Source organism: Pseudophryne corroboree, chromosome 4, assembly GCF_028390025.1.
Source record: "Pseudophryne corroboree isolate aPseCor3 chromosome 4, aPseCor3.hap2, whole genome shotgun sequence".
NCBI classification, from domain to species: Eukaryota; Metazoa; Chordata; class Amphibia; order Anura; family Myobatrachidae; genus Pseudophryne; species Pseudophryne corroboree.
In genome coordinates, this window is record NC_086447.1 from 441625281 (window position 1) to 441653250 (window position 27970).

At 48.0% G+C, this 27970-nt stretch overlaps 1 protein-coding gene across 2 annotated transcripts in view; it reads left to right on the top strand.

Moving 5' to 3' along the window:
- Positions 1 to 27970, top strand: part of RNGTT (RNA guanylyltransferase and 5'-phosphatase) — a 945165-nt gene that overhangs the window by 131975 nt on the left and 785220 nt on the right. For both annotated transcript variants that reach the window (XM_063916923.1, XM_063916922.1), the window contains exon 5: positions 24413 to 24488. In XM_063916923.1, the coding sequence (XP_063772993.1) occupies positions 24413 to 24488 (76 nt within the window). The remainder of the gene's footprint in view (positions 1 to 24412; positions 24489 to 27970) is intronic.

Below are 27970 nucleotides of genomic sequence, written 5' to 3' on the forward strand. Positions count from 1 at the left end.
AGGAACCTCCTAAAACCAGGGACAGTGTCTGTACATCCATGCACAAGAGTCCTGGGAAAGATGGTGGCTTCTTACGAAGCGATTCCATTCGGCAGATTCCACGCACAAACTTTTCAGTGGGATCTGCTGGACAAATGGTCCGGATCGCATCTGCAGATGCATCAGCGGATAACCTTATCGCCACGGACAAGGGTGTCTCTTCTGTGGTGGTTGCAGAGTGCTCATCTGTTAGAGGGCCGCAGATTCGGCATACAGGACTGGGTCCTGGTGACCACGGATGCCAGTCTGAGAGGCTGGGGAGCGGTCACACAAGGAAGAAACTTCCAGGGAGTATGGTCAAGCCTGGAGATGTCTCTTCACATAAATATACTGGAGCTAAGAGCGATTTACAATGCTCTAAGCCTGGCAAAACCCCTGCTTCAGGGTCAGCCGGTGTTGATCCAGTCGGACAACATCACGGCAGTCGCCCACGTAAACAGACAGGGCGGCACAAGAAGCAGGACAGCAATGGCAGAAGCTGCAAGGATTCTTCGCTGGGCGGAAGATCATGTGATAGCACTGTCAGCAGTATTCATTCCGGGAGTGGACAACTGGGAAGCAGACTTCCTCAGCAGACACGATCTACACCCGGGAGAGTGGGGACTTCATCCAGAAGTCTTCCACATGATTGTGAACCGTTGGGAAAAACCAATGGTGGATATGATGGCGTCCCGCCTCAACAAAAAACTGGACAGGTATTGCGCCAGGTCAAGAGATCCTCAGGCAATAGCTTTGGACGCTCTGGTAACACCGTGGGTGTTCCAGTCAGTGTATGTGTTCCCTCCTCTGCCTCTCATACCAAAAGTACTGAGAATTATACGGCAGAAGGAAGTAAGAACGATACTAGTGGCTCCGGATTGGCCAAGAAGAACTTGGTACCCGGAACTTCAAGAGATGCTCACGGAGGATCCGTGGCCTCTACCTCTAAGACGGGACCTGCTTCAGCAGGGACCGTGTCTATTCCAAGAATTACCGCGGCTGCGTTTGACGGCATGGCGGTTGAACGCCGAATTCTAAAGGAAAAAGGCATTCCGGAAGAGGTCATTCCTACACTGGTAAAAGCCAGGAAGGAGGTGACTGCACAACATTATCACCGCATTTGGAGAAAATATGTTGCGTGGTGTGAGGCCAGGAAGGCCCCCACGGAGGAATTTCAACTGGGTCGATTCCTACATTTCCTGCAAACAGGATGGTCTATGGGCCTCAAATTGGGGTCCATTAAGGTTCAAATTTCGGCCCTGTCGATTTTCTTCCAGAAAGAATTGGCTTCAGTTCCTGAAGTCCAGACTTTTGTAAAAGGAGTACTACATATACAGCCCCCGGTTGTGCCCCCAGTGGCACCGTGGGATCTTAATGTAGTCTTGGATTTTCTCAAATCCCATTGGTTTGAGCCGCTCAAATCGGTGGAGCTGAAGTATCTCACATGGAAAGTAACCATGCTACTGGCCCTGGCTTCAGCCAGGAGAGTATCAGAATTGGCGGCTTTATCATATAAGAGCCCATATCTGATTTTCCATACGGACAGGGCAGAACTGCGGACGCGTCCTCATTTTCTGCCTAAGGTGGTGTCAGCGTTTCACCTGAACCAGCCTATTGTGGTGCCTGCGGCTACTAACGAGTTGGAGGATTCCAAGTTGTTGGACGTGGTCCGGGCATTGAAAATATATATTTCAAGAACGGCGGGAGTCAGAAAGTCTGACTCACTGCTTATATTGTATGCACCCAACAAGATGGGTGCTCCTGCTTCTAAGCAGACGATTGCTCGTTGGATTTGTAGCACAATTCAACTTGCACATTCTGTGGCAGGCTTGCCACAACCTAAATCTGTCAAGGCCCATTCCACAAGGAAAGTGGGCTCATCCTGGGCGGCTGCCCGGGGAGTCTCGGCATTACAACTCTGCCGAGCTGCTACTTGGTCAGGGGCAAATACGTTTGCAAAATTCTACAAATTTGATACCCTGGCTGAGGAGGACCTTGAGTTCTCTCATTCGGTGCTGCAGAGTCATCCGCACTCTCCCGCCCGTTTTGGGAGCTTTGGTATAATCCCCATGGTCCTGACGGAGTCCCCAGCATCCACTTAGGACGTTAGAGAAAATAAGAATTTACTTACCGATAATTCTATTTCTCGTAGTCCGTAGTGGATGCTGGGCGCCCATCCCAAGTGCGGATTGTCTGCAATACTTGTACATAGTTATTGTTACAAAAAAATCGGGTTGTTATTTGTTGTGAGCCGTCTGTTCAGAGGCTCCTACGTTTGTCATACTGTTAACTGGGTTCAGATCACAAGTTATACGGTGTGATTGGTGTGGCTGGTATGAGTCTTACCCCGGGTTCAATATCCTTCCTTATTGTGTACGCTCGTCCGGGCACAGTATCCTAACTGAGGCTTGGAGGAGGGTCATAGGGGGAGGAGCCAGTACACACCACCTGATCCTAAAGCTTTATTTTTGTGCCCTGTCTCCTGCGGAGCCGCTAATCCCCATGGTCCTGACGGAGTCCCCAGCATCCACTACGGACTACGAGAAATAGAATTATCGGTAAGTAAATTCTTATTTTTTTATTTATTTGTAAAAACCGTTTCCCCCCCCCCCCCAGGTGGCCGGGATACCGTCCGTAAGTATGCCGACAACGGCATCCTGGCCGCTGCGCTCAACACAGGTTCTATTCCCACTCTATGGGTGTCGGGGATACCCACATGTGGTAATAGTCCTGTCTGGCCGATATATTCCTGCTGTCGGCATTGCCATCTTTCAGTATTCCGGCATCGGTATCCTAAACGCCGGCAACGTATACTTTTTTTTTTCCAACCCTGCCACTCTGGTAAAAGGGTGATAGCCTTGGGCTTTAACCATTTAACTGACAATTTTGGTGTCCAAAAAAATGCTCAAATTCTTTTTTTTCTCTAGCATCCATAAGGGATATTGAGGAGACTTAGTACGATGGGTATCGATGGGGTCCAAAGGAGCCGGTGCACTTTAAATTTCTTCACTGGGTGTGCTGGCTCCTCCCCTCTATGCCCCCTCCCACAGGCAGTTTAGAAAAAATTGCCCTCGGGAGAGGATGCACACTCTGCAGCTCCAGAGAGTTTTCTTCAATTTCTTTTAAACTTTTATTGTTTTCGGTATGCTGTTTGGGCAACAGCATACCTGCACCGTTGGAAGTTAGGGGTGGGACGGTCACCAGCCTTGCGAGGTGTCAGAGCCGCTTCCCTGCTGCAGGACCACCATTTTGAGAGGTTTTGTTCAGCAGGGCACTGTGCCTTAGCTGTCACTATCGCAGCATGCCGCACACCCCTAACAAATGCCTGAAGGTGATGACTGTGGTGCGTACAAGCTGGGGCCCCGCTAGGGGGTTTCCCCGGTTCATGGTGCGGCTAAACGCAGGCGTGGCATACGGGACCCTCCTGGGGGGGACCCGCTAGAGTCCCCCCATATACACTGGCTAGCGGTGGCTTAAACTAGCACTTGTGTGATGTTTTTAAGCAAATAGGAGACATTGCCAGTATAAAAGTCACTGTAGCTTTGGCGCCTTTGGGGAGGGCGGAGTTGCCTCCGAGCGGGACCAGCGGCATTTTGACGCTTTCCTCTGCTTAATGCAGCAGCAGCAAGCACACACAGCTCCTGACTCACAAGACACGCTGGAAAACTGGTACAGGGTGTAGCAAAGGGGGAGAGCCGCTATTGTACACAATCTGTGTCCTATACAGGACAGAAATCATTAGTGTTTCACTGTGATATACTAAGCTGACAGCCTCACTGGGGCTGTGTAGCTGGGGTGTGCTGGTCTTTTTCTGTGTGTCTCCTCTCACATACAGTAAGGGCAGGCTTGCTATGTATTACTGTCTGTGTGTATGTTGTTGTGATTACTGTGAACATGGGTAAACACAAACTATGCAGTGTATGCCACACCAGATTCTCTCCCTTACACATGTGATTCTGTTTCATGTGAACAATGCAGCCAATCTTCACAGCTCAGTGAAGGGGCTGGGGGAGAGGGACCAGATGCATCCTAGTTAGGGGCTCTTAAAATATGATGTCTGATATGTCATCACAACTCACTGCTAATGTTCAAAAAACTCCGCTACAACAACAGCCTGCTAGGACAGATATTACACAGCCCCCCCCCCCCCCCCCCCCCTCTCTCTAAATCACGACCACAAAAGCGTGGCTTACCTGCTCTGCTTTCTGATTCAGATGAGGAAATACAGGTGGATGGGGATGACTTGGACCCCGTTAGCGGGGATTCCGCTTCTGCTCAGGGTTTTGAACCCCTCATTCTGGCTATACGGGATGTGTTAAAGCTCCCTCTAGAGGACGCTGCGTCACAGCAGTCGTTTTTCTTTACACAAAACAAGTCTAATGTCACTTTCCCTGATTCTGCAGAGTTAGATGACCTATTTAAATTAGCCTGGAAAAATCCAGACAAAAAATACCAAGAGTCAAAATGATTTTTGCACAATTTCCCATTTGCTCCTTAAGGTAGGAAATTCTGGGAAGAGCCTCGGTAGTTGATGTCTCAGTATCTCGATTGTCAAAATATATGTTATGGTAAGAACTTACCGTTGATAACGGTATTTCTCCTAAGTCCACAGGATAACAATGTGATATGATGGAGCGACAGCGGATTTGCACCAATCAGTCAAAGCTTTCCGGCCTCCAATCATGCAACGGGCCCGTCCATATATCCCCGCCTCCTGGCTCAGGCAAATAAGTTGTATTCCAAAGCTCAAGGCAGGAGCATTATGTAGAACCCTAAGCAGTCGAGAAGAACACACATGCACACCCTTCCATGCAAGAGGGAAGAGGTTAGTGAGTAAAAAAGAATCCTCAAATCAGTTGCATCAGGGTGGGATCCCTGTGGAAATCTGTGGACATAGGAGAAATACCGTTATCAACGGTAAGTTCTTACCATAACGTATATTTCTCCGGCAGGGTCCACAGGTTATCCACAGGATAACAATGGGATTTCCGAAAGCAATTTTTAGTGGTGGGGATGTTCCTGATTGGTAGAATAACCCTTCGCCCAAATTCAGCATCATGAGAGGCAAAAGTTTCCAAGGCATAATGTCTGAGTGTATTAATGGAAGACCATATGGCTGCCTTACATATCTGTTCCTGCTGAAGCACCATGCTGTGCTGCCCATGAAGTACCTACCTTACGAGTAGAGTGAACAGAGACATTGGGGTAATTCCAAGTTGATCGCAGCAGGAAATTTTTTAGCAATTGCACAAAACCATGTGCACTGCAGGGGAGGCAGATATAACATGTGCAGAGAGAGTTAGATTTGGTTGGGTTATTTTGTTTCTATGCAGGGTAAATACTGGCTGCTTTATTTTTACATTGCAATTTAGATTGCAGATTGAACACACCCCACCCAAATCTAACACTCTCTGCACATGTTATATCTGCCTCCCCTGCAGTGCACATGGTTTTGCCCAACTGCTAAAAAATTTCCTGCTGCGATCAACTTGGAATTACCCCCATTAGCCGGAATAGGGAAATCAGCTTAAAAATATGCTTAGTCATTAGTTTGCCAGTGTCTGCCTACCAGCATGTCATCCTCTCTTATGAAATCCATAGAGAATGAAAAGAGAATATGCTTTTCTGATGACACAGGTACAATCCACGTAGATCCTTATTGCACGGATCACATCCAGCGATGCATCTCCCGGAGAAAAGGTCCAGACCCTAAAAGGCCGGGACAATATTTCCTACGTTAAGGTGGAACTTAGTCATCACCTTAGGAAGATACCCAGATCTAGTTCTGAGAACTACTTTATCTGGATAAACAATCAGAAATGTTGAACAATATGACAATCCCTAAGTCTGATATTCTTATTGCTTACGACTTAGTCAGTAGAAAGGACACTTTAGTTGTCAACCATTTATAATCCATATTTCTCTAACGTCCTAAGTGGATGCTGGGGACTCCGTAAGGACCATGGGGAATAGCGGCTCCGCAGGAGACTGGGCACACCTAAAGAAAGCTTTAGGACTATCTGGTGTGCACTGGCTCCTCCCCCTATGACCCTCCTCCAAGCCTCAGTTAGATCTCTGTGCCCAAACGAGAAGGGTGCACACTAGGGGCTCTCCTGAGCTTCTTAGTGAAAGTTTTAGTTTAGGTTTTTTATTTTCAGTGAGACCTGCTGGCAACAGGCTCACTGCATCGAGGGACTAAGGGGAGAAGAAGCGAACTCACCTGCGTGCAGAGTGGATTGGGCTTCTTAGGCTACTGGACATTAGCTCCAGAGGGACGATCACAGGCCCAGCTTGGATGGGTCCCAGAGCCGCGCCGCCGGCCCCCTTACAGCGCCAGAAGGCAGAAGAGGTCCGGAAAATCGGCGGCAGAAGACGTCCTGTCTTCAACAAGGTAGCGCACAGCACTGCAGCTGTGCGCCATTGCTCTCAGCACACTTCGGTCACTGAGGGTGCAGGGCGCTGGGGGGGGGCGCCCTGAGACGCAATAAAAACACCTTGGATGGCAAAAAATGCATCACATATAGCTCCTGGGCTATATGGATGCATTTAACCCCTGCCAGAATCCATAAAAAAGCAGGAGAAAAGTCCGCGAAAAAGGGGCGGAGCCTATCTCCTCAGCACACTGGCGCCATTTTCCCTCACAGCTCCGTTGGAGGGAAGCTCCCTGGCTCTCCCCTGCAGTCACTACACTACAGAAAGGGTTAAAAAAAAGAGAGGGGGGCACTAATTAGGCGCAGTATTAACTATACAGCAGCTATAAGGGGAAAAACACTTATATAAGGTTATCCCTGTATTTATATAGCGCTCTGGTGTGTGCTGGCAAACTCTCCCTCTGTCTCCCCAAAGGGCTAGTGGGGTCCTGTCCTCTATCAGAGCATTCCCTGTGTGTGTGCTGTATGTCGGTACTTTTGTGTCGACATGTATGAGGAGAAAAATGATGTGGAGACGGAGCAGATTGCCTGTAATAGTGATGTCACCCCCTAGGGGGTCGACACCTGAGTGGATGAACTGTTGGAAGGAATTACGTGACAGTGTCAGCTCTGTATAAAAGACAGTGGTTGACATGAGACAGCCGGCTACTCAGCTTGTGCCTGTCCAGGCGTCTCATAGGCCGTCAGGGGCTCTAAAGCGCCCGTTACCTCAGATGGCAGATATAGACGCCGACACGGATACTGACTCCAGTGTCGACGGTGAAGAGACGAATGTGACTTCCAGTAGGGCCACACGTTACATGATTGAGGCAATGAAAAATGTTTTACACATTTCTGATAATACGAGTACCACCAAAAAAGGGGTATTATGTTCGGTGAGGAAAAACTACCTGTAGTTTTCCTGAATCTGAGAAATTAAATGAGGTGTGTGATGATGCGTGGGTTTCCCCCGATAACAACTGATAATTTCTAAAATGTTATTGGCATTATATCCTTTCCCGCCAGAGGTTAGGGTGCGTTGGGAAACACCCCCTAGGGTGGATAAAGCGCTCACACGCTTGTAAGGGCTCTACCTTCGCCTGAGATGGCCGCCCTTAAGGATCCTGCTGATAGAAAGCAGGAGGGTATCCTAAAAGGTATTTACACACATACTGGTGTTATACTGCGACCAGCAATCGCCTCAGCCTGGATGTGCAGTGCTGGGTTGGCGTGGTCGGATTCCCTGACTGAAAATATTGATACCCTAGATAGGGACAGTATATTTTTGCCTATAGAGCATTTAAAAGATGCATTTCTATATATGCGTGATGCACAGCGGAATATTTGCCGACTGGCATCAAGTCTAAGCGCGTTGTCCATTTCTACCAGTAGAGGGTTATGGACACGTCAGTGGTCAGGTGATGCGTATTCCAAACGGCATTTGGAAGTATTGCTTTATTAAGGGAGGAGTTATTTGGGGTCGGTCTTTCAGACCTGGTGGCCACGGCAACAGCTGGGATTTCCACGTTTGTACCCCAGGTCGCCTCTCAACATGAGAAGACGCCGTATTATCAGGCGCAGTCTTTTCGTGGACAAGCGGGCAAAAGGTTCCTCATTTCTGCCCCGTGACAGAGGGAGAGGAAAAAGGCTGCAGAAATCAGCCAGTTCCCAGGAACAGAAACCCTCTCCCGCCTCTGCCAAGCCCTCAGTATACGCTGGGGCTTTACAAGCAGAATCAGGCACGGTGGGGGGCCCGTCTCAATGAATTTCAGTGCGCAGTGGGCTCACTCGCAAGTAGACCCCTGGATCCTTCAGGTGATATCTCAGGGGTACAAATTAGAATTCGAGACGTCTCCCCCTCGCCGTTTCCTAAAGTCGGCTTTACCGATGTCTCCTTCTGACAGGGAGACAGTTTTGGAAGCCATTCACAAGCTGTATTCCCAGCAGGTGATAATCAAGATACCCCTCTTGCAAGGAACGGGGTATTATTCCACACTGTTGTGGTACCGAAGCCGGACGGCTCGGTGAGACCGATTCTAAATCTAAAATCTTTGAACACTTACGTACAGAGGTTCAAATTCAAGATTGAGTCACTCAGAGCAGTGATTGCGAACCTGGAAGAAGGGGACTACATGATGTCTCGGGACATCAAGGATGCTTACCTTCATGTCAAAATTTACCCTTCTCACCAAGGGTACCTCAGGTTTATGGTACAGAACTGTCACTATCAGTTCAGACGCTGCCGTATGGATGGTACACGGCACCCTGGGTCTTTACCAAGGTAATGGCCGAAATGATGATATTCCTTCGAAGGAAGTGAATTTTAGTTATCCCTTACTTGGACAATTCCCTGATAAGGGTAAGATCCAGGGAACAGTTGGAGGTCGGTGTAGCACTATCTCAGGTAGTGTGGCGGCAGCACGATTGGATTCTCAATATTCCAAAATCGCACCTGGTTCCGACGACGTGTCTTCTGTTCCTAGGGATGATCCTGGACACAGTCCAGAAAAAGGGGTTTCTCCCGGAGGAGAAAGCCAGGGAGTTATCCGAGCTAGTCAGGAACCTCCTAAAACCGAGCCAAGTCTCAGTGCATCAATGCACAAGGGTTCTGGGTAAAATGGTGGCTTCCTACGAAGCAATCCCATTCGGCAGATTCCACGCAAGAACTTTCCAGTGGGACCTGCTGGACAATGGTCCGGGTCGCATCTTCAGATGCATCAGCGGATAACCCTGTCACCAAGGACAAGGGTGTCCCTCCTGTGGTGGTTGCAGAGTGCTCATCTTCTAGAGGGCCGCAGATTAGGCATTCAGGACTGGGTCCGGGTGACCACGGATGCCAGCCTGCGAGGCTGGGGAGCAGTCACACAGGGAAGGAATATCCAGGGCTTATGGTCAAGCCTGGAGACATCACTTCACATAAATATCCTGAAGCTAAGGGACATTTACAATGCTCTAAGCTTAGCAAGACCTCTGCTTCAAGGTCAGCCGGTGTTGATCCAGTCGGGCAACATCACGGCAGTCACCCACGTAAACAGACAGGGTGGCACAAGAAGCAGGAGGGCAATGGCAGAAGCTGCAAGGATTCTTCGCTGGGCGGAAAATCATGTGATGGCACTGTCAGCAGTATTCATTCTGGGAGTGGACAACTGGGAAGCAGACTTCCTCAGCACGACCTCCACCCGGGAGAGTGGGGACTTCACCCAGAAGTCTTCCACATGATTAAAAACTCGACAGGTATTGCGCCAGGTCCAGGGACCCTCAGGCAATAAGCTGTAGACGCTCTGGTAACACCGTGGGTGTACCAGTCAGGGTATGTGTTCCCTCCTCTGCCTCTCATACCCAAGGTACTGAGATTGATAAGATGGAGAGGAGTAAGCACTATATTCGTGGTTCCGGATTGGCCAAGAAGGACTTGGTAACCGGAACTTCAAGAGATGCTCACGGAGGATCCGTGGCCTCTACCTCCTAAGAAGGGACCTGCTCCAGCAAGGACCCTGTCTGTTCCAAGACTTACCGCGGCTGCGTTTGACGGCATGGCGGTTGAACGCCGGATCCTGAAGAAAAAAAGGCATTCCGGATGAAGTCATCCCTATCCTGATCAAAGCCAGGAAGGATGTAACCGCAAAAACATTATCACCGCAATTGGCGAAAATATGTTGCGTGGTGCGAGGCCAGTAAGGCCCAACGGAGGAAATTCAACTGGGTCGATTCCTACATTTCCTGCAAACAGGAGTGTCTATGGGCCTGAAATTGGGGTCCATTAAGGTTCAAATTTCGGCCCTGTCAATTTTCTTCCAAAAAGAACTAGCTTCAGTCCCTGAAGTTCAGACGTTTGTAAAAGGGGTACTGCATATACAGCCTCCTTTTGTGCCTCCAGTGGCACTTTGGGATCTCAATGTAGTTTTGGGTTCCAAAAGTCACATTGGTTTGAACCACTTAAATCTGTGGAGTTAAAATATCTCACATGGAAAGTGGTCATGCTGTTGGCCCTGGCCTGGGCCAGGCGCGTGTCAGAATTGGCGGCTTTATCCTGAAAAAGCCCTTATCTGATTTTCCATTCGGACAGGGCGGAATTGAGGACTCGTCCTCAGTTTCTCCCCAAGGTGGTTTCAGCGTTTCACCTGAACCAACCTATTGGTGGTGCCTGCGGCTACTAGGGACTTGGAGGCCTCCAAGTTGCTAGACGTTGTCAGTGCCCTGAAAATATATGTTTCCAGGACGGCTGGAGTCAGGAAATCTGACTCGCTGTTTATCCTGTGTGCACCCAACAAGCTGGGTGCTCCTGCTTCTAAGCAGACTATTGCTCGTTGGATTTGTAGTACAATTCAGCTTGCACATTCTGTGGCAGGCCTGCCACAGCCAAAAATCTGTAAATGCCCACTCCACAAGGAAGGTGGGCTCATCTTGGGCGGCTGCCCGAGGGGTCTCGGCTTTACAACTTTGCCGAGCAGCTACTTGGTCAGGAGCAAATACGTTTGTAAAATTCTACAAAATTGATATCCTGGCTGAGGAGGACCTGGAGTTCTCTCATTTGGTGCTGCAGAGTCATCCGCACTCTCCCTCCCGTTTGGGAGCTTTGGTATAATCCCCATGGTCCTTACGGAGTCCCAGCATCCACTTAGGACGTTAGAGAAAATAAGAATTTACTTACCGATAATTCTATTTCTCATAGTCCGTAGTGGATGCTGGGCGCTCATCCCAAGTGCGGATTGTCTGCAATACTTGTACATAGTTATTGTTACAAAAATCGGGTTATTATTGTTGTGAGCCATCTTTCAGAGGCTCCTCTGTTATGCTGTTAACTGGGTTCAGATCACAGGTTATACGGTGTGATTGGTGTGGCTGGTATGAGTCTTACCCGGGATTCAAAATCCTTCCTTATTGTGTACGCTCGTCCGGGCACAGTATCCTAACTGAGGCTTGGAGGAGGGTCATAGGGGGAGGAGCCAGTGCACACCAGATAGTCCTAAAGCTTTCTTTAGATGTGCCCAGTCTCCTGCGGAGCCGCTATTCCCCATGGTCCTTACGGAGTCCCCAGCATCCACTACGGACTATGAGAAATAGAATTATCGGTAAGTAAATTCTTATTTTTTAAGTGGTTCAAATGGGGCAACTTGAAGGACTTTCAGGACTAAACAAGTCCCATGACACTGTAGGAAAAAAAAAAAAAAAGGTTGAATGCGCAGCATACCCTGGAAAAAAGGTGCACACATCCTGTAAGTTGGTCATTTACTTTTGGAACTCTACAGTCGATGCCGACCTTTGCTTCTCTCAAGGAAGCAATCTATTCCTGTCTGAAGGAATGCTATGTCGCTGGAAACTCTGAAATTTTTTTAGGGTCCCATTCACCTACAGCACCTGGTGTTTGCAGATGTTCCCCATCCAAGTATTCACCAGGCCCAACACTGCATAGCTTTCCAGATCTGGTGAGACTGGGCATATACAGTGTGATGTGGCTGTAGATTTTCTTTCACTGCACCAATGAATATAGGCTTGCCATATTTGGTGATGAATGCAAGCTAAGGAAGGTTTCCTTGTTCTGAAAACTGTTTCAAGGTATCCTCTTGACCTGAGGAAAGAGGTTTCAATGGCCATGCTGTCAAACAGTCGACCCACATGTCTGTGATAACCAGGACCCTGCATTAGTAGGTCTGGACGTTATGGGAGCAGAAGTAGATCATCCATTGCCATTCTCTGCTGGTCTTCCTGTTTAAACTTTCTCACCACCCTGGGTAATAGGGTAATTAGAAGAAAACCCACCTGCCAGATGAAGGTCCTGTCTCACTGCTAAGGCATCCACAACAATCACTCTGGGATCCTTTGTTCTTGACCCGTAAGTGAGCACTTTGTTGTTCAACCAAGACGTTCTGAGATGCATCTCTAGCACGCACCTCTTGTTTTCTAGAGTCCGGAAGATCTCTGGGTGTAGAGCCCATTCACTCCTCTGAATGGTGTATCGACTTGAAAAAGTCCATTTCCCCATTTATGATTCTCGAACTGAGAACGACGGACAAGGTTGGATGATGAAATCCTACCTCTTAGGTATGTGACTTATCATCTTCATCCCCTTTTCGGCTGAGAGTTCCTCCCTGATGTTGAGGTACCCTACTGCCGCTGCATTGTCCGAGCGGAACTGGACTGGTTTTTACATGAAGACTGTCCCGTGCCTACACCGGTGCCCTGTATATGGCCCGAGGTTTCAACCTTTATTGGTAGACAGCACTTTGGGAACACAATCTCCCTGACACTAATCCTAGTATCAGAATCTTCCCAATCTGATATTAAAAAGGATTTTCCTTTGTCCCGCTGGGATGTCTGTAGCCACCAGGCTAATTACCTTCTTACTTTTATCGTAAGTACCATAGTCTGTCTTTATTATCTGATGCAATCCATTAATACTTACCACACCTTGTATTCCCACCTGGTCCCTCCAGGTACCAACCAGGCCCACACTGCTGATCTTCCATGATCCAATGAAGTTTGGGCATATCCAGTGGGGTGTGGTTGTAGATTCTACTAGGTAAGAATCAGACGCTGCAGAGACCTAGAGTGGAATTGTGCATACTCCCTCCTGTCAATGCAGATACCATCAAACCCATCCCCGCATTGCTGCGTGAATAGATACCGTTTGACTGTGGCGATTCTTGAATCCTATAGTGAACCCTGGATTTATTGTTGTGAGGTAAGAAATTACTCTCTGCAGATGTGATTCAGTACAGCCCCCAAGTGAGTCCTCAGATGTGACAAAACTGGAGACTATTTCCCCCAAGTTATGAGTCACTTGCCCCTGCAAACTCGTTATTGCTATTGCCGATGACGAAGAGCAATCTCTGTGACTGTACCAGGATTAAAAGATCCTTGGTATGGGAAAAACCTTAACCCCTGCTGGCGGAGACCAGATGTTGTTACCTCCATATTTCTGGTAAATACTCTGGGGACTGTTGTTAACCCAAAGGGTAAAGCCTAAAACTGAAAAATGCTTTTCTGGAGGATAGCAGAATCTTGGATAACACTGATGGACAATGGTATAGGAACCTATAGGTAAGCCTCCTGTATCTCCAGGGATCCATAAAAACCCCTGGCTCCATGCCACACATAAGGAACGTATGATTCCATGTTTCCAAATGTATTTGCTCAGCATTTTTCAGCTTGAGCATGAGTCAAAATTACTTATTTGGCTTCCGACTAAGCCAGGTTGAAGTAAAACCTTGTCCTTTTTTGCCAGAGGAACTGGAATCACTATTACCGACCGAAGCAAATTTCTGACCTTCGTCTATAGCCGAGATAGGCTGTCTTGAAGGCGAAAACGTAACTAGAGATACCATGCCAGGTCTGTGTGACCTGAGGAAGTCGGCCCCCTAACCTGGGGCCTCCCAGGCGGAGCCCACACCATCACCTGATGGTTTAATATTTCTACAGCACCTGGTATTCCCCGATAGCCATCCGAGTACTAACCAGGCCCACACTGTAGATCTTCTGGTAGCTCAATGGTTTCCTAGTCTCAAATCACACTGATGTGGGAATCAGCCTATGACTGGCTTCTATTGATCGTGTAATACCAACACGTGAACTGTATGTGACAGGAACCTGACTTTCTTGGAGTCTGCTTCTGACTTCAGAATATCTGTCAATTCTTACCAAAAAGAAATATTTTCAGAACAAGACAACGATTCCACCTACAGCACCTGGTATTCACAGATGTTTCTCATCAGGCCTCACACTGCATAGCTTCCAAGTTCTGGTGAGATTGGGCATATTCAGTGTGGTGTGGCTGTAGATCTCCCACTTACCCAGCTAAACTGCTCTATGAGGAGGTATAGTTAGGGCTGATGCCCTGGAGTAAATATTTTGCCCATATCCAATGCTTCCAGGAACATTGCAGTTTTTTTTATATGAGCCATATGAGATTCTTGCTCTACTGAAAAATCTCCTTTTATTGCATCAGCCCAGGCAACCACTGCCTTTGCCATTTAAGCCGAAACCAAGGCTTGGCCTCATGACTGCCCTTGACAGAAAAATTGAAAGCAAAGCTGTTGTAGATTCTCTTTATCTACTTTAGGAGCCATCTCCCCCATTTTTTTTTTTTTTAAACAATCCCCAGCTGGAAGCAGATCATAGGAATTCCATTTCTTAGGAATTCTAACTTTTTATTGGGCGTAACCCAAACCTCTTCCATGATATCCGTCAGCTGATCTTGGAACTCAAGTATTGGGATGTTTAAACACAGGTGCCTTGGTTTTTAACACAGGCTTTGCTGTATCCTCTAAGCATAAGATGGCTTCATTGCTTTCAATTAACTCGGCTATATTCGAGAGCTGAGACCTACCTTTTTTTCATATGATGAAGTAGAATAATAGGGCTTTCATCTCTGATGAATCTAAACAATGTGTAGCCTGCGAGGGTGAAGGATTTACTTACCACTGGTTCTGAGAAGCTGCTGCTGTATGTAAGGTCTTGTAACCCTATTACTGGTACAGGATTTTGGTGGATTAACCATCTAATTTACTGGATAAAGCTTGTGTAATTATAGCCCAAGTTGGATACACTTGTACCTGCATCCGCTTTGCCTGCTGAGCTAAAACATTATGCATACAAGCCATCGCGAACCAGATCATAAGAGGATAATACAGCTTCAAAACATGGTACGAGTATCTTCACCATTGCCGCTTTATTACATGATAAATAATCAGCACTTTCACAGTGTACTACACAATTTTGTGACTGTATCACTTTAACCGTTTTTCTTTAAAATTATATCCATTCGATCCTACTCATGTACCAGCATTGAGGATCTGCAAAACAAACTGACAAACGTAGCAAAGTCAGCATCATGCTAGCAGGCAGTCACATGTTATACATTAGTATATTAAGTAATATGAGCACATCGTCAACTACAATACTATTTTACGTATGTAGGAGAACACATTTACTGAATGTTTAACATATCTAACGTATTCAGACGCAATGCGACAGAAACAACAGTAATGGTATACAGACTCATATGCAATAGGCACTTATCTAACTATTCGTACTCAAAACAGTAGATAGAGATTTAGTGCTGTATAGCCCGTACTCCGTAGAGTGGGATACAGGGAGCCTCACCTCGCTTCCAGGATCGCTCAATACGTTAGCGAACGCTGAGTGGATCCAGACGCTACTAGTGTACACTGCCGCTCCGTGAACCTATAGTGAACACAGACGCACCGGTCACGCAGCCGCCTATGCGGCGACGGGCCCTCAGTGAACTCAGACGCACCGGTCACGCTGCCGCCTATGCTGCGACCAGGTCCCCTTGTGGTAGCAATCGGTGAACACAGACGCCCCGGTCACACAGCCGCCTATGCTGCGACCGGGTCCCCTCGTCTCCCAGTGTAGTTGGTAGCGTCTGAGACGGAAGTGAGGAAACCGTTTATGGCGGGAGACTCAGCGGAAACTGGTCATGAACCGGGGTGGAGGGGCGACCAGGAGTGTGTCTGACTCCCCACTGCTGACATCAACCCTAGGAATTGCGGCCTCATGCTATTCCTGGTGCCTATGATCCCTAAGGCCTAGCACTGGAGCACCCGTGGTGGCGGCGCGTCAGCTACTGTTTGGTAGTCCCCTCCCAAAACAGTGCGGCTGTGTCCGTATTCCATGCGCTACGCAGAACCGATGCCTTACCTTCTCCCTGTGCTCCGGCCACAGCCTGGTAACGTCTGATGGACCTGCTAGTATATCCAACACAGACGTCCGCCGAAACAGCACTGTACTCGTGGGTAAGTGTTGTCGCGACCTGGTGGAGAGTTGATGGAGCGACTCTTTCCAATGTGCGTATAAGACGCTGTTTAGAAAGATCACTCAAAAAATAGTAAGACTATAAAAATAAAACAAGAAAGCTTGGTGCTGCTAACAATCCAGCAGCCCTCTGACCATGGTCCGGATCCTGCCGCACCAAACAAAAAACTGATTTTCCTGAGCCAGGGGGCGGGGATATATGGACGGTCCTGTTGCATGCTGCGAGGCCGGAAAGCTTTGACTGATTGGTGCAAATCCGCTGTCGCTTCATCATATCCCATTGTTATCCTGTGGACCCTGCCGGAGATGGAGGCGGTGCTGCCTGCCCCGGGCTCCTTCATCATAAAGATCCCTGGGGACAGAAAGATAGAGACTACACTAAAGTCTATCTGCACAGCAGCAGGTGTATCGCAAAGGCCGGTCATAGCGGGTTGCTGGATGACCCATGACATTCATATGTGGGCTGCTCAGATTCAGGAGGACCTCTCCGGGGATATGCCTCTGGTCACTACGGTGACTCTCCTGAAGCACAGTCAGGACACTGCACGCGTCCTGTGTGACTTGCTTAAGGAAATAGGCAATATTAATGCTAGGATGTCTGCCATGGCAGTGTCGACGCGCAGGGCCTTGTGGTTGCGTCCGTGGATAACGGACGTGGAATTCCTCCCCTTTTCTGGGGAATGACTCTTTGGGGTTGAGTTGGATATGTAGATTTCCAAAGTCACTTCAGGGAAATCTACGTTTCTCCCCACCGGGGCCCCGCCGGCTAGGCGTTCCCACCCGGGGCCGTCTGTTCAGTCCTTTCGGTCTAACATTTCGATCTAGGGCCAGGGGTGCCTCCAATGTGAATAGAGACACCAGAGGTAAGACTGAAAGACCTGAAAACACCGGTTCTCAGGAACAGAGCACCAGTTCTGCTTCCACTAAGTCCTCAGCATGACTGTGCCCACCTACCCGAGGGGATCTCGAGGTGGGAGCTCGACTGCGTCACTTCATCCGCGTCTGCAAGATTTCCTGCCAGGATACCTGGGTCAGGGACCTCATTTCTCAGGGCTACAAGCTGGAGTTCGGCGGTGCTCCTCCCCAGCGCTTTTTCAATTCAAGGTTACCAGCTTTGGAGGATAAGCAATTTACGTTGCAACAGGCCATCCAAAAGTTGGTCCAGTCCATGTCATTGTTCCAGTACCAATACCACAACGAGGCAGGGATTATTACTCCAACATGTTTGTGGTACCGAAGCCGGACGGTTCGGTAAGGCCCATCTTGAATCTGAAGTCCATGAACCCTTACCTAAAGGTTTTCAAGTTCAAAATGGAATCCTTGACAGCATTGATTGCGGACATGGAAGAACAGGAATTCATGGTTTCCTTGGATATCAAGGATGCCTACCTTCATATTCCTATTTGGCCACCTCATTAGGCTTATCTGAGGTTTGCCATGCTGGATGACCACTACCAGTTCCGCCCTTTGGCCTGTCCACAGCTCCGAGGGTATTTACAAAGGTAATGGCGGAGATGATGTTCCAGCTCCCGGTGGTCAATGTTGTCCCTTACCTTGACGATCTTCTGATAAAAGCAAGATCCAGGTAGCTTTTATTGCTCCATATTGACCGCACTATCCAACTTCTGTCACACCATGGGTGGATTCTCAATTTACAGAAGTCCCACCTGGAGCCAACTCGGCGGCTCCTGCTCCTGGGGATGTTGCTGGATACTGTGGGCCCAGAAGGTGTTCCTCCCGGAGGACAAAGCGAGAACACTTCAGGAGATGGTTCGTATAGTGCTCCGACCTGCTCGAGTATCGATCCATCTCTGCATAAGATTGTTGGGAAAGATGGTCACCTCATATGAGGCGATCCAATATGGGAGGTTCCGTGCCAGAACATTTCAATTGGATCTCCTGAGCAAGTGGTCCGGATCACATCTACAGATGCACCCGATCATTCGGCTGTCACCTCAGGCCAGGATTTCCCTCCTGTGGTGGCTGCAGTCCTCCAATCTCCTAGAAGGCCGGAGTTTCGGGATTCAGGATTGGATCCTCCTCACAACGGATGCGAGTCTGAGAGGATGGGGAGCTATCACCCAAGGGGCGCAGTTCCAGGGCAGGTGGTCAGCCCACGAAGCCCTCCTTCCGATCAACATTCTGGAACTTCAGGCGATCTACAATGCTCTGCTTCAGGCCTCTCCTCTGCTCATGGATCACGCGATCCAGGTACAGTTGGACAACACCACAGCAGTAGCATACATCAATCGGCAAGGAGGAACAAAAAGCAGAGCCTGCATGCGAAAGGTGTCAAAGATACTCCGCTGGGTGGAAAGAAATGCAAGAGCAATGTCAGCAATCTTCATTCTGAGAGTGGACAACTGGGAAGCGGACTTCCTGAGTCGTGACGATCTACACCCAGGGGAGTAGGGGCTCCACCATCCGGTGTTTCAGCAGATCATCGACCAGTGGGGCTGCCCACAAATAGACATGTTGGCTTCTCTACTCAACAAGAAGCTTCACTGGTATTGCTCACGAACCAGGGACCCTCAGGCGAGGGCAGTAGATGCACTGACGTTGACTTGGCCTTACCGGCTGGTCTACCTGTTACTTCCAATTCCGTTGCTCCCAAGGGTGCTCAAGCGAATCACATATCAAGGCGTCCAAGCAATTCTGATTGCCCCGGACTGGCCTCGGAGGGCGTGGTACACACATGTCCGTCGAAGACTCTTGGCCTCTACCTCTAAGAAGAGATCATCTTCAACAAGGACCGTACGTCTACCCGGACTTACGGCGACTTTTGTTTGACGGCATGGAGGTTGAGTGGAACATCCTAGCTCACAAGGGCCGTTCCAAAAAAGGTTATTGCTAACATGGTTCAGGCCAAGAAACCTGTGACGTCAAAACACTATCATATCTGGAGAAGATATGTCTCCTGGTGCGAGGAACGCACGTATCCACCTGCAGAGTTCCACTCGGGACGTTTCTTACGTTTCCTGTAGGCTGGTGTGGATAAGGGCTTACGTCTGGGTTACGTTAAGGTCCAGATTTCAGCCCTCTCCATTTTCTTCCAGAAGAAATTGGCACTGTTGCCAGAAGTTCAGACCACCTTGCAGTTCCTGCCGAAGGTTGTCTCTTGCGTTTCACCTGAATAAACCTATTGTGGTACCGTCAAGTTCTGACGCTTCTGCTCCTCTGGAGGTATTGGATGCGGTGCGAGCCTTGAAGCTCTATGTCAAGCGGACGGCTCGGCTCAGAAGGACGGATTCCTTGTTCGTGTTCTATGATGCACAGAAAAAGGGTTGTCTTGCTTCAAAGCAGTTCATTACTCACTGGTTTAGGCTTACTATCCAACAGGCCTATGTGTTGGCAGCCTTACCTGTTCCTAAGTCTCTGAAGGCCCATTCTACAAGATCGGTGGGCTCTTCCTGGGCAGCTGCCCATGGAGTCTTGGCCTTTCAACTATGACGAGCTGCTACCTGGTTGGGGAAGAATACTTTTGTGAAGTTCTACAAGTTTGATACCCTGGCCAAAGAGGATACCCAATTTGGGCAGGCGGTGCTGCAGAAGTCTCTGCACGTTCCCGCCTGTTCTGGAAGCTTTGGGACATCCCCATCGTACTAAGTCTCCCCAATATCCCTTATGGATGGTAGAGAATATTGGATTTTAATGACTTACCAGTAAATCCTTTTCTCGTAGTCCATAAGGGATATTCGGCGCTCGCCTCAATGCATTGACTTTCTGCAGGTTCTCTCTTCTGTGGTTACCTGTTCAGCTGTTGTTGTTACCAGCTGTTGTTGTAACCAGCCGTTGCTGGTTGTTATATATTAGTGGTGTGCTGGTGTACAAATCTCACCACTCATTGATATGTTCCTTCTCTCGTATATGTCCTTTCTCCTTCGGGCACTGTTTTACCTATAACTGCCTGTGGGAGGGGCCATACAGGGGAGGAGCCAGCACACCCACTGAAGAATTTTATAGTGCATCGGCTCCTTTGTACCCCATCGTACTAAGTCTCCCCAATATCCCTTGACTACGAGAAAAGGATTTAGAAAAGTAATTTAAAATCCTATTTTTTTTTTTTTTTAATGAGTCAGTTAGATGAAGAACGTATCCAAGAGTTTTTAATTTTTTTTTAAAAGTATTCTTAAAAAATAAAATAAAAAATTCTTGAACATCTGAATTTTTACGGCCGGGACAGCAACCAGGTACACGGGGGGCTTGGGGGGTTAATTTACATTTCCCCCAGCATCCCCCCCATTGTCTCCTGCCGCTGGGTTCGGGGTCCTGCTGTGCTGACCGTTCAGCAGTGATCGTCGGCACGGCAAATATTGGACGATAGTGCAGGGAGGCAGTGGGACCTTCCAGTCCCTCTGAGAGCTGCAGTTGCAGGAAGTTTCTCTTCCCTGCAGCTGCACACGCTGTCTATCTGACTGGTCGCATCCTGTGCGATAAGATCAGATAAGGAAGTAGTTGGTGTGGTCGCATCTGATGCAATCATGCCACGCAAGTGGTAAACGCCCGGGGATTTTCAATTACGGACCTTTTTACACGCTACTGCGCGTTAACCCAGAGAATCTGGGACACATTGCGGCTTGTCCTTGAGGACTTGGACTTAATTTTTTCCCCCTGTGCTGTTGGTTGTGAAAGTAATATTGTGTAAGTGTAAACATGGTCTATTCTGGTTTGGGTATATGAAGCACTTTACTTCATTTATTTATGAAGTTTTGCTTGATGTAACCAAGTTCATTTTTGCTGCATGCGGCATGGCGTGTCAGGATGTTTTTTTTTTTTTTTTTTCCTCCTGCCGGCGATTGCTCCATTAATTGAATTAGAAATTAATGTAGTGATTGCTGCTGGCTTCAAATAGGCCCGGCACACAATGCAGCATGCGGCATCGCTGCGAAGATGAACATGGCTACATCTGAATATGGCGCCACCATATTCCTTTGCACTTAGGTATACTCCATGTACACTTTGTTTGTGATCACTTTTAATAATTTTATAATGCATGGTGTTCGCATTGGAATATAGTTTATTAAACAATATATTTATGGTAATTGCATGAATATTTTATTTTGCATTTATACTTGTTCAAATATTCAGTCTTTTTAGGTACCATATATATGTTGTCTTATACTGTAATATCAAATAGTAGTACAAAGTACAACCAGATTACTCTAGGTATTTTCTGATGGACTAGGTGACTCATCGCACCCTACGGGCGCTCTTCACACCATCGCACCCTACGGGCGCTCCCTTAACCCCTGCACACCTTTCTGGTGTTCAATATTTGTATTATATTGCGTATTACCTGCATTCGTAGTTTTGTTAGTGGTTAAATATTGCACGACGAAAGGGCGTCTGATGGTGAAGGGGCGTAACCTGTTGTGACGGGGAGGGGGCATTGGAGTGGGGTCGGCAGATGGGGGAGGGGGTACGGAGGCGGTGGGGGAGGGGCAGGGGTGCCTCAGGTAGTGGAGGGGCAGATGCGGGGCTGTTGCGGATGGGGGAGGGGTTTTGGAGGCGCTTCGGGTGGGGAAGGGGTGGGGTGCCGCGGGTTGGGGAGGGGCAGGTATGTAGAGTGTGTTTGTGGGAACACTGAATGCACAGCCATCTGAGAGGCCAGTGGTGGTGTGTGGGGACACTGAATGACACAGCCACCTAGGCTGGTAGTAGTGGGGGGGTTTAACTGAACGACACAGCCACCTTGGCAGGCAGCCCTCCAGTGAAGGGCTGTGGAGTATGGAGACACCTCACAGCTGCCTTGCCATCTCAGCATATAGTAAGTGGAGGATGGTAACATAAAATGACAATTGTAGACACGTCATCTCTCCCCGCCCACAAATGCCGGCGTCAGGTGACAGCTCAGGTTCTGCCCTCCCTGACAGTGACGGGGCAATGTCCTGACGTCATCACCGGCTGCCCCAGACATCTTCCGTACCCTGCCGCCAGAGCGAAGATTTCTGGGCCTGTACGGGTGACTGGGAACTATCAGTCACTTTCATACAGTCGCGGACTCGGGGTGATTCCCGCAATCTGACATCCTCACGCCCCTCCTCCACCCTGCCCATTCCATACCCCTGCCCCTGCCCATCGGCTTTATCCGGATCCTTCCGCCCAGCCGCGGTGTCCCTGAGCCGAGGAGAGAGCAGCAGCACCGGAGGGTAAGAGTGACAGGGCCTGGGGGAAGGGGGGCAGCAGCCAGTCAGGCGGCGTGGGCACGGCCAGCGGCGGCTGTGGGGGGTACTGACACCTTTAGTGCAGTCAGGCTTCATGGTGTCCCGTGACACAGGGATGAACACTGCCACGAATGGAGGGGCTGAGGCCCAGGAACGTGGAGGGGAAGGGAGAGGATCTGAGAGGCGGCAACATCTGCAGCTGCAGCCTGATTACTTAATCTCCTATTTGCCTAACTCTGACTCCACCCATCGCTGAGACTCCGCCCAGCGTTAGCCACACAGTCACAGAGTGACAGATCTGGGCAATTATATAGGAGATTAATTTAGCATATTTAATGTAAAATAAATAAGGCAGTATTTTTGATAGTTTACATGTTACAGAGTGGGTAAACCAGGCTAAAGGCCCATACACACAGGCCGATATTGAGCTGGAAGTAGCTTACTTTTGGTGTTTTGAGCTGCTTTCAGCTCAAAACCGCCCAGTTTGTATGCCACGACGATGAGCACTGATGCGCGCCCCCGCTTCATCGCCGGCGGCCAGCTTTTTATCTGCTTGTATTACCAGTAGATGAACAGCAGGGTGAACTGCTGTCCATAGCCTCCTGCTATGGAAAGCTGTTCACCCCCGCTGACATCACTGGGCAGGGGGGAAAATCGCTCAGTGTGTATGCACCTTAAATGGTCAAAATGCCTAAATCTTCTAGACAAAGTGGTTAATAAAGAAACTGTTATCCACTTTGCCTAAGCATTGTATACGATACCCAACTGCTTTTAGGCAAGTGGTAAATGCTATTTGCAGAAATACCTTCTACCCAACTAGCATCTGATCTACAGCTATCAGGACAGGCAGTGACTTAGGGTACTATCTGACCTATTTCATCCTGTATAATGGATTAATTTGGTATGAACTTTTTCTTGAAGGGGCAGCACGTTAATTTACATTATACAGTGTAGACTGCAACATATATTTATAAATTCAGGTGGATTTTTGTTGTGTATATAGTTAGGGCATTATTTAGGTACATCGCTGGGTTCATAGGTGTGTCTGATCATGGTGCAATCAGCGCAGTTTGTATGTTCTTCCCATGTTCACATAAAAATCCAATGTAATCTAAATGACGATACATTTTTAATTGGCAATTTACCTCAAAACAGACATCAGTATGATTTACTAGCGGACGGGATGCTGGTTGTCAATATCTCGGTTGCCCCAATGCTGGCAGCTGGGCAAGCGCTAAGAGCCCCTTGCGGGCTCAGTGGCTCGCTGCTTCGCCGCAGGATCTATTCCCGCTCTATGAATGTCATGGACACCCACGAGTGGGAATAGTCCTTTTGCGTCAAGATTCTGGTTGGTGGTATTGTCTGCTGTCGGGATTCCGGCGTCTGTATTCTAACTGTTGGGATACCGACAGCCGTTAAATTAAACGCATCCCGTCTTTCCTATTATTGTCCTAACAATATTAGGGCATTGTCAATGTCAAATTCTGTTTACCTTTGTTTTATAGTTCTAGTTATAGAAATTTTGGGGCAAAAGGAAGTAAGTCCTTAATAGCTATAACTTGTACACTGTTTTTTTTTTTTTCCTGTTACAAAATTATTTCCTGTGCAAAATTAGTGAAATGCCATAAACTTACCACTAGATGGTGCTAACTGTCTGTTAGCTGTGAAGCATAAACACAATCTATGTCAGTGTTTGAGCAAGATAAAAGGTGATTTTTTTTTTACCAGAAAAGGTGACTTGGATTATTAAGTACATTTTATTGACTATGCCCTTTAACTGCCGTTTTACAGGAAAAAATATAAAATTGTTTATCATTAGTAACACATTAGCATTTACCTGTTTTTATATTTTTCACATTTATTTTGAGTGAAGCTCGCTACATTTACTAGTATACTAAAATAAATAACTATGCTTACAATTCAAGATATGTCTTCATTTGTAACTGTTAATAATACATTTTTTGTACTATCTCTTTTACTGGCTGCATTTGGTGAATTAGCCTTGCACCCAGTTACAGTTTTTTTTTTTTTTTGTATCTCCCTTAGGTGTCCACTGTACGCATGGGTTTAACAGAACTGGTTTCCTCATCAGTGCCTTTTTAGTAGAGAAGATGGATTGGAGGTAAGCATCCCAACTACCAGTATATTAATGACTCTTCACTAGTTATCAATTTATACATTTTTAATCCTTATTTTCATACCTTGAAGTGTCCCATTTTTCATATATGTAATGGAAAACTAAAACGCAGATAAAATAAAGATGCTTAAATTTATTAGGGCAAAAACAAAAGGACGAATCACACTACCCTAAGCATTTTTTTGGAGAACATACAAGTAATTCAAACCCTTTCTTTATACCTTGTCAATTGATTAAGCAAGTACATCCTCTAGACGGGATGGTAATAAAAACCAGCATCTCTCTGCATGGGTTACAACGAACAGACGATCAATAATTGTTTACACAAAGCCTTGAATATTTTCACTAAAGGCAATATGAAGAAAAAACAAAAGTTGCAAAAACCATTTGTTGTGACAACGACCTTTGATACTGCCGGTTCCACGATACGGCAAGCGGTTAAGGATGTCTGGCTGGTGGTGAAAAGTGATCCAATACTCTCCAAACACTTACCAGATAAGCCTTTGATCAGCTTTAAACGGGGACGGAATTTAAATATATAATATGTATGTATACGTGTACACACGTACACACGTACACACGTACACACGTACACACGTACACACACACACACACACACACACACACACACACACGTACACACACGTGCAATATAATCCTAAAAATGGAGTGATTTGTAAATCATTAAGGCCAGATGGTTCTAAGGTATCTATTTGAAGGAACCTTTCTCAACCTCAAGTCCTTGAACAAATATATGAGAGTCTCCAAGTTTCGTATGGAAACTCTTCGCTCTATTGTTCTGGCTTTGGAGCCCGGGGATTATATGGTCTCCCTGGACATACAGGATGCTTACCTGTTGCAATGTCACATCAGCAGTATCTGAGGTTTGCTGTTGGCAACCCATTACCTTTTGGATTGACCACGGCCCCGTAAGTCTTCACCAATGTCATGGCGGTAATGACGTCTGTACTCCGCCGTCAAAGGGTCAGGATCCTCCCGAATGTGGACGACTTGTTGATCCCGGCGAATTCCCCAGAAATTCTCCTACACCATCTGGATATGACGCTCCAGTTTCTGCAAGCCCACAGGTGGCTCATCAACTGGAAGAAATCTTCACTGGTCCCTGCGCAGAACATGGTGCACCTGGGGGCGTTGTTAGACACTTACAACCAGCGGTTGTTCTTGTCTCAGGAGAAGGTCCTGTAACTTCAGGACAGGATTCGATGCTTCCTATCTCGTCCGCAAATGTCGATACATTCAGCAATGCAAGTGCTAGGTCTCATGGTGTCTGCTTTCAACATAGTGGAGTACGCTCAGTTCCATTCCTGCCATCTTCAGAAATTGTTTCTTGCCATGTGGGACAGCCTGCCTCACCGGATCAGGTCTCACATGATCTCCTTGTCTCCGGAGGTCCGTCTGTCACTGAGCTGGTGGCTTCAGGACCAACGATTGAGCAGGGGGTCGTCCCTTCTGGATCTCCAACTGGGTCCTTCTGACAACGGATGCCAGTCTGAGAGGTTGGGGCGCGGTGTTGGCGCAATACTCCCTTCAGAGTCGGACCATGGAGGAGTCTCTCCTCCCAATACACATTCTGGAACTGCGGGCGGTGTTCAATGCTCTGAATTTGGCCCAGCATTTAATACAGAACAGACCTGTTCAAGTACAGTCTTGACAACGCCACCACGGTGGCGAACATAAATCATCAAGGCGGCACTCGAAGCTGCATGTCAATGAGGGAAGTATCCAGAATTCTTCAGTGGGCAGAACGCCATCTGCCAGCCATATCGGCGGTGTTCATCCTGGGAGTCTTAAACTGGGAAGCAGATTTCCTCAGTCGTCAGGACGTATACGCCGGAGAGTGGAGCCTCCATTCAGAAGTATTTCAACTCCTAGTGGACAAGTGGGTCCTCACAGATGTGGACCTGATGGCGTCTCGACACAATCACAAGTTTCCGGTCTTCGGAGCAAGGGCAAGGGATCCTCAAGCAGCGTTCGTGGACGCTCTGGCAATTCCATGGAACTTTTGGCTGCCGTACGTGTTCCCTCCGGTGTCACTACTGCCCAGAGTAATAAGAAAGTTCAAGCAAGAAGGAGGAATCCTACTTCTGATCACTCCAGCATGGCCCAGACGGCATTGGTTCTCAGACCTTCAGGGTCTCTTGTTGGAGCGTCCTCTTCTGCTTTCACAACGACCAGACCTTCTCCTTCAGGGCCCTTATGTTTACCAGGATTTGGCCCATCTGGCTTTGACGGCGTGGCTCTTGAATCTTCCGTACTAAGTGCCAAGGGTTTTTCTGAGGCGGTCATTCAGACAATGTTGAAGGCCCGTAAGCCGGCTTCTGCTTGGATTTTACCATAAGGTCTGGAATTCTTACTTTGCTTGGTGCGCATCTAATAATCATGATGCATACAAGTTTAGTATGGCCAATCTTTTGGCCTTTCTACAACAGGGCCTGGAGTTAGGCCTCCGCCTGGCCTCTATCAAGGTTCATATTTCTGCTTTGTGACTCTGCCTGATGTTCATACATTCGCTCAGGGTGTGTTACGGATTTAACCTCCTTGCATCCCGCCTGTGGCTCCTTGGGATCTGTTGGTGGTTCTGGAGGCTTTACAGGAGTCTCCGTTTGAGCCTCTTGAATCTGCGGAACTTAAGTGGCTTTCCCTTAAAGCAGGCATTCCCAACCACGGTCCTCGAGGCACACTAACAGTGCAGGTTTTAGTGATATCCAGGCTTCAGCACAGGTTATTTAATTAGTAGCTCAGTTATTTTGATTTAACCATCTGTGCTGCAGCCTGGATATCACTAAAACCTGCACTGTTGGTGTGCCTTGAGGACCGTGGTTGGGAATGCCTGCCTTAAGGTATTGTTTCTATTGGCTATTGCCTCTGCTAGATGGGTGTCTGATTTGGGTGCCTTGTCTTGTAGGTCCCCCTATCTGATTTTTCACTGTCACCGGGCGGTTCTTAGAGCACGCCCCGGGTACCTACCTAAGGTGGTGTCTTCTTTCCTCCTTAATCAGGAGATTGTGGTTCCGGCCCTTTTCTCTCCTGGATTGTCTTCCAAATTGCGGTCTTTGGATGTGGTACGGGCTCTCCGTATCTATGTAAAGAGGACAGCTACCATCAGGAAGTCTGATTCTCTCTTTGTTCTGTTTGGTTTTCACAAACGTGGCTGGCCTGCTAACAAGCAGACCTTGGTCAGATGGATTAGAATGGTGATTGCACATGCTTATGTACAGGCTGACCTTCCAGCTCCTGCTACCATCAAAGCCCATTCTACTCGGTCCGTTGGACCTTCTTGGGCGGCCCGCTGTGCAAGTACCCCGCTGCAGAAAACGAGATTTATGGTAAGAGCTTACCGTTGTTAAATCTTTCTGCGAGGTACACTGGGTTCCACAGGGCACCCACCCTGATGCACTTAGCTTCTTTGGGTTTGTATGGCATTAGCCGCTGACACCCACTCCTGT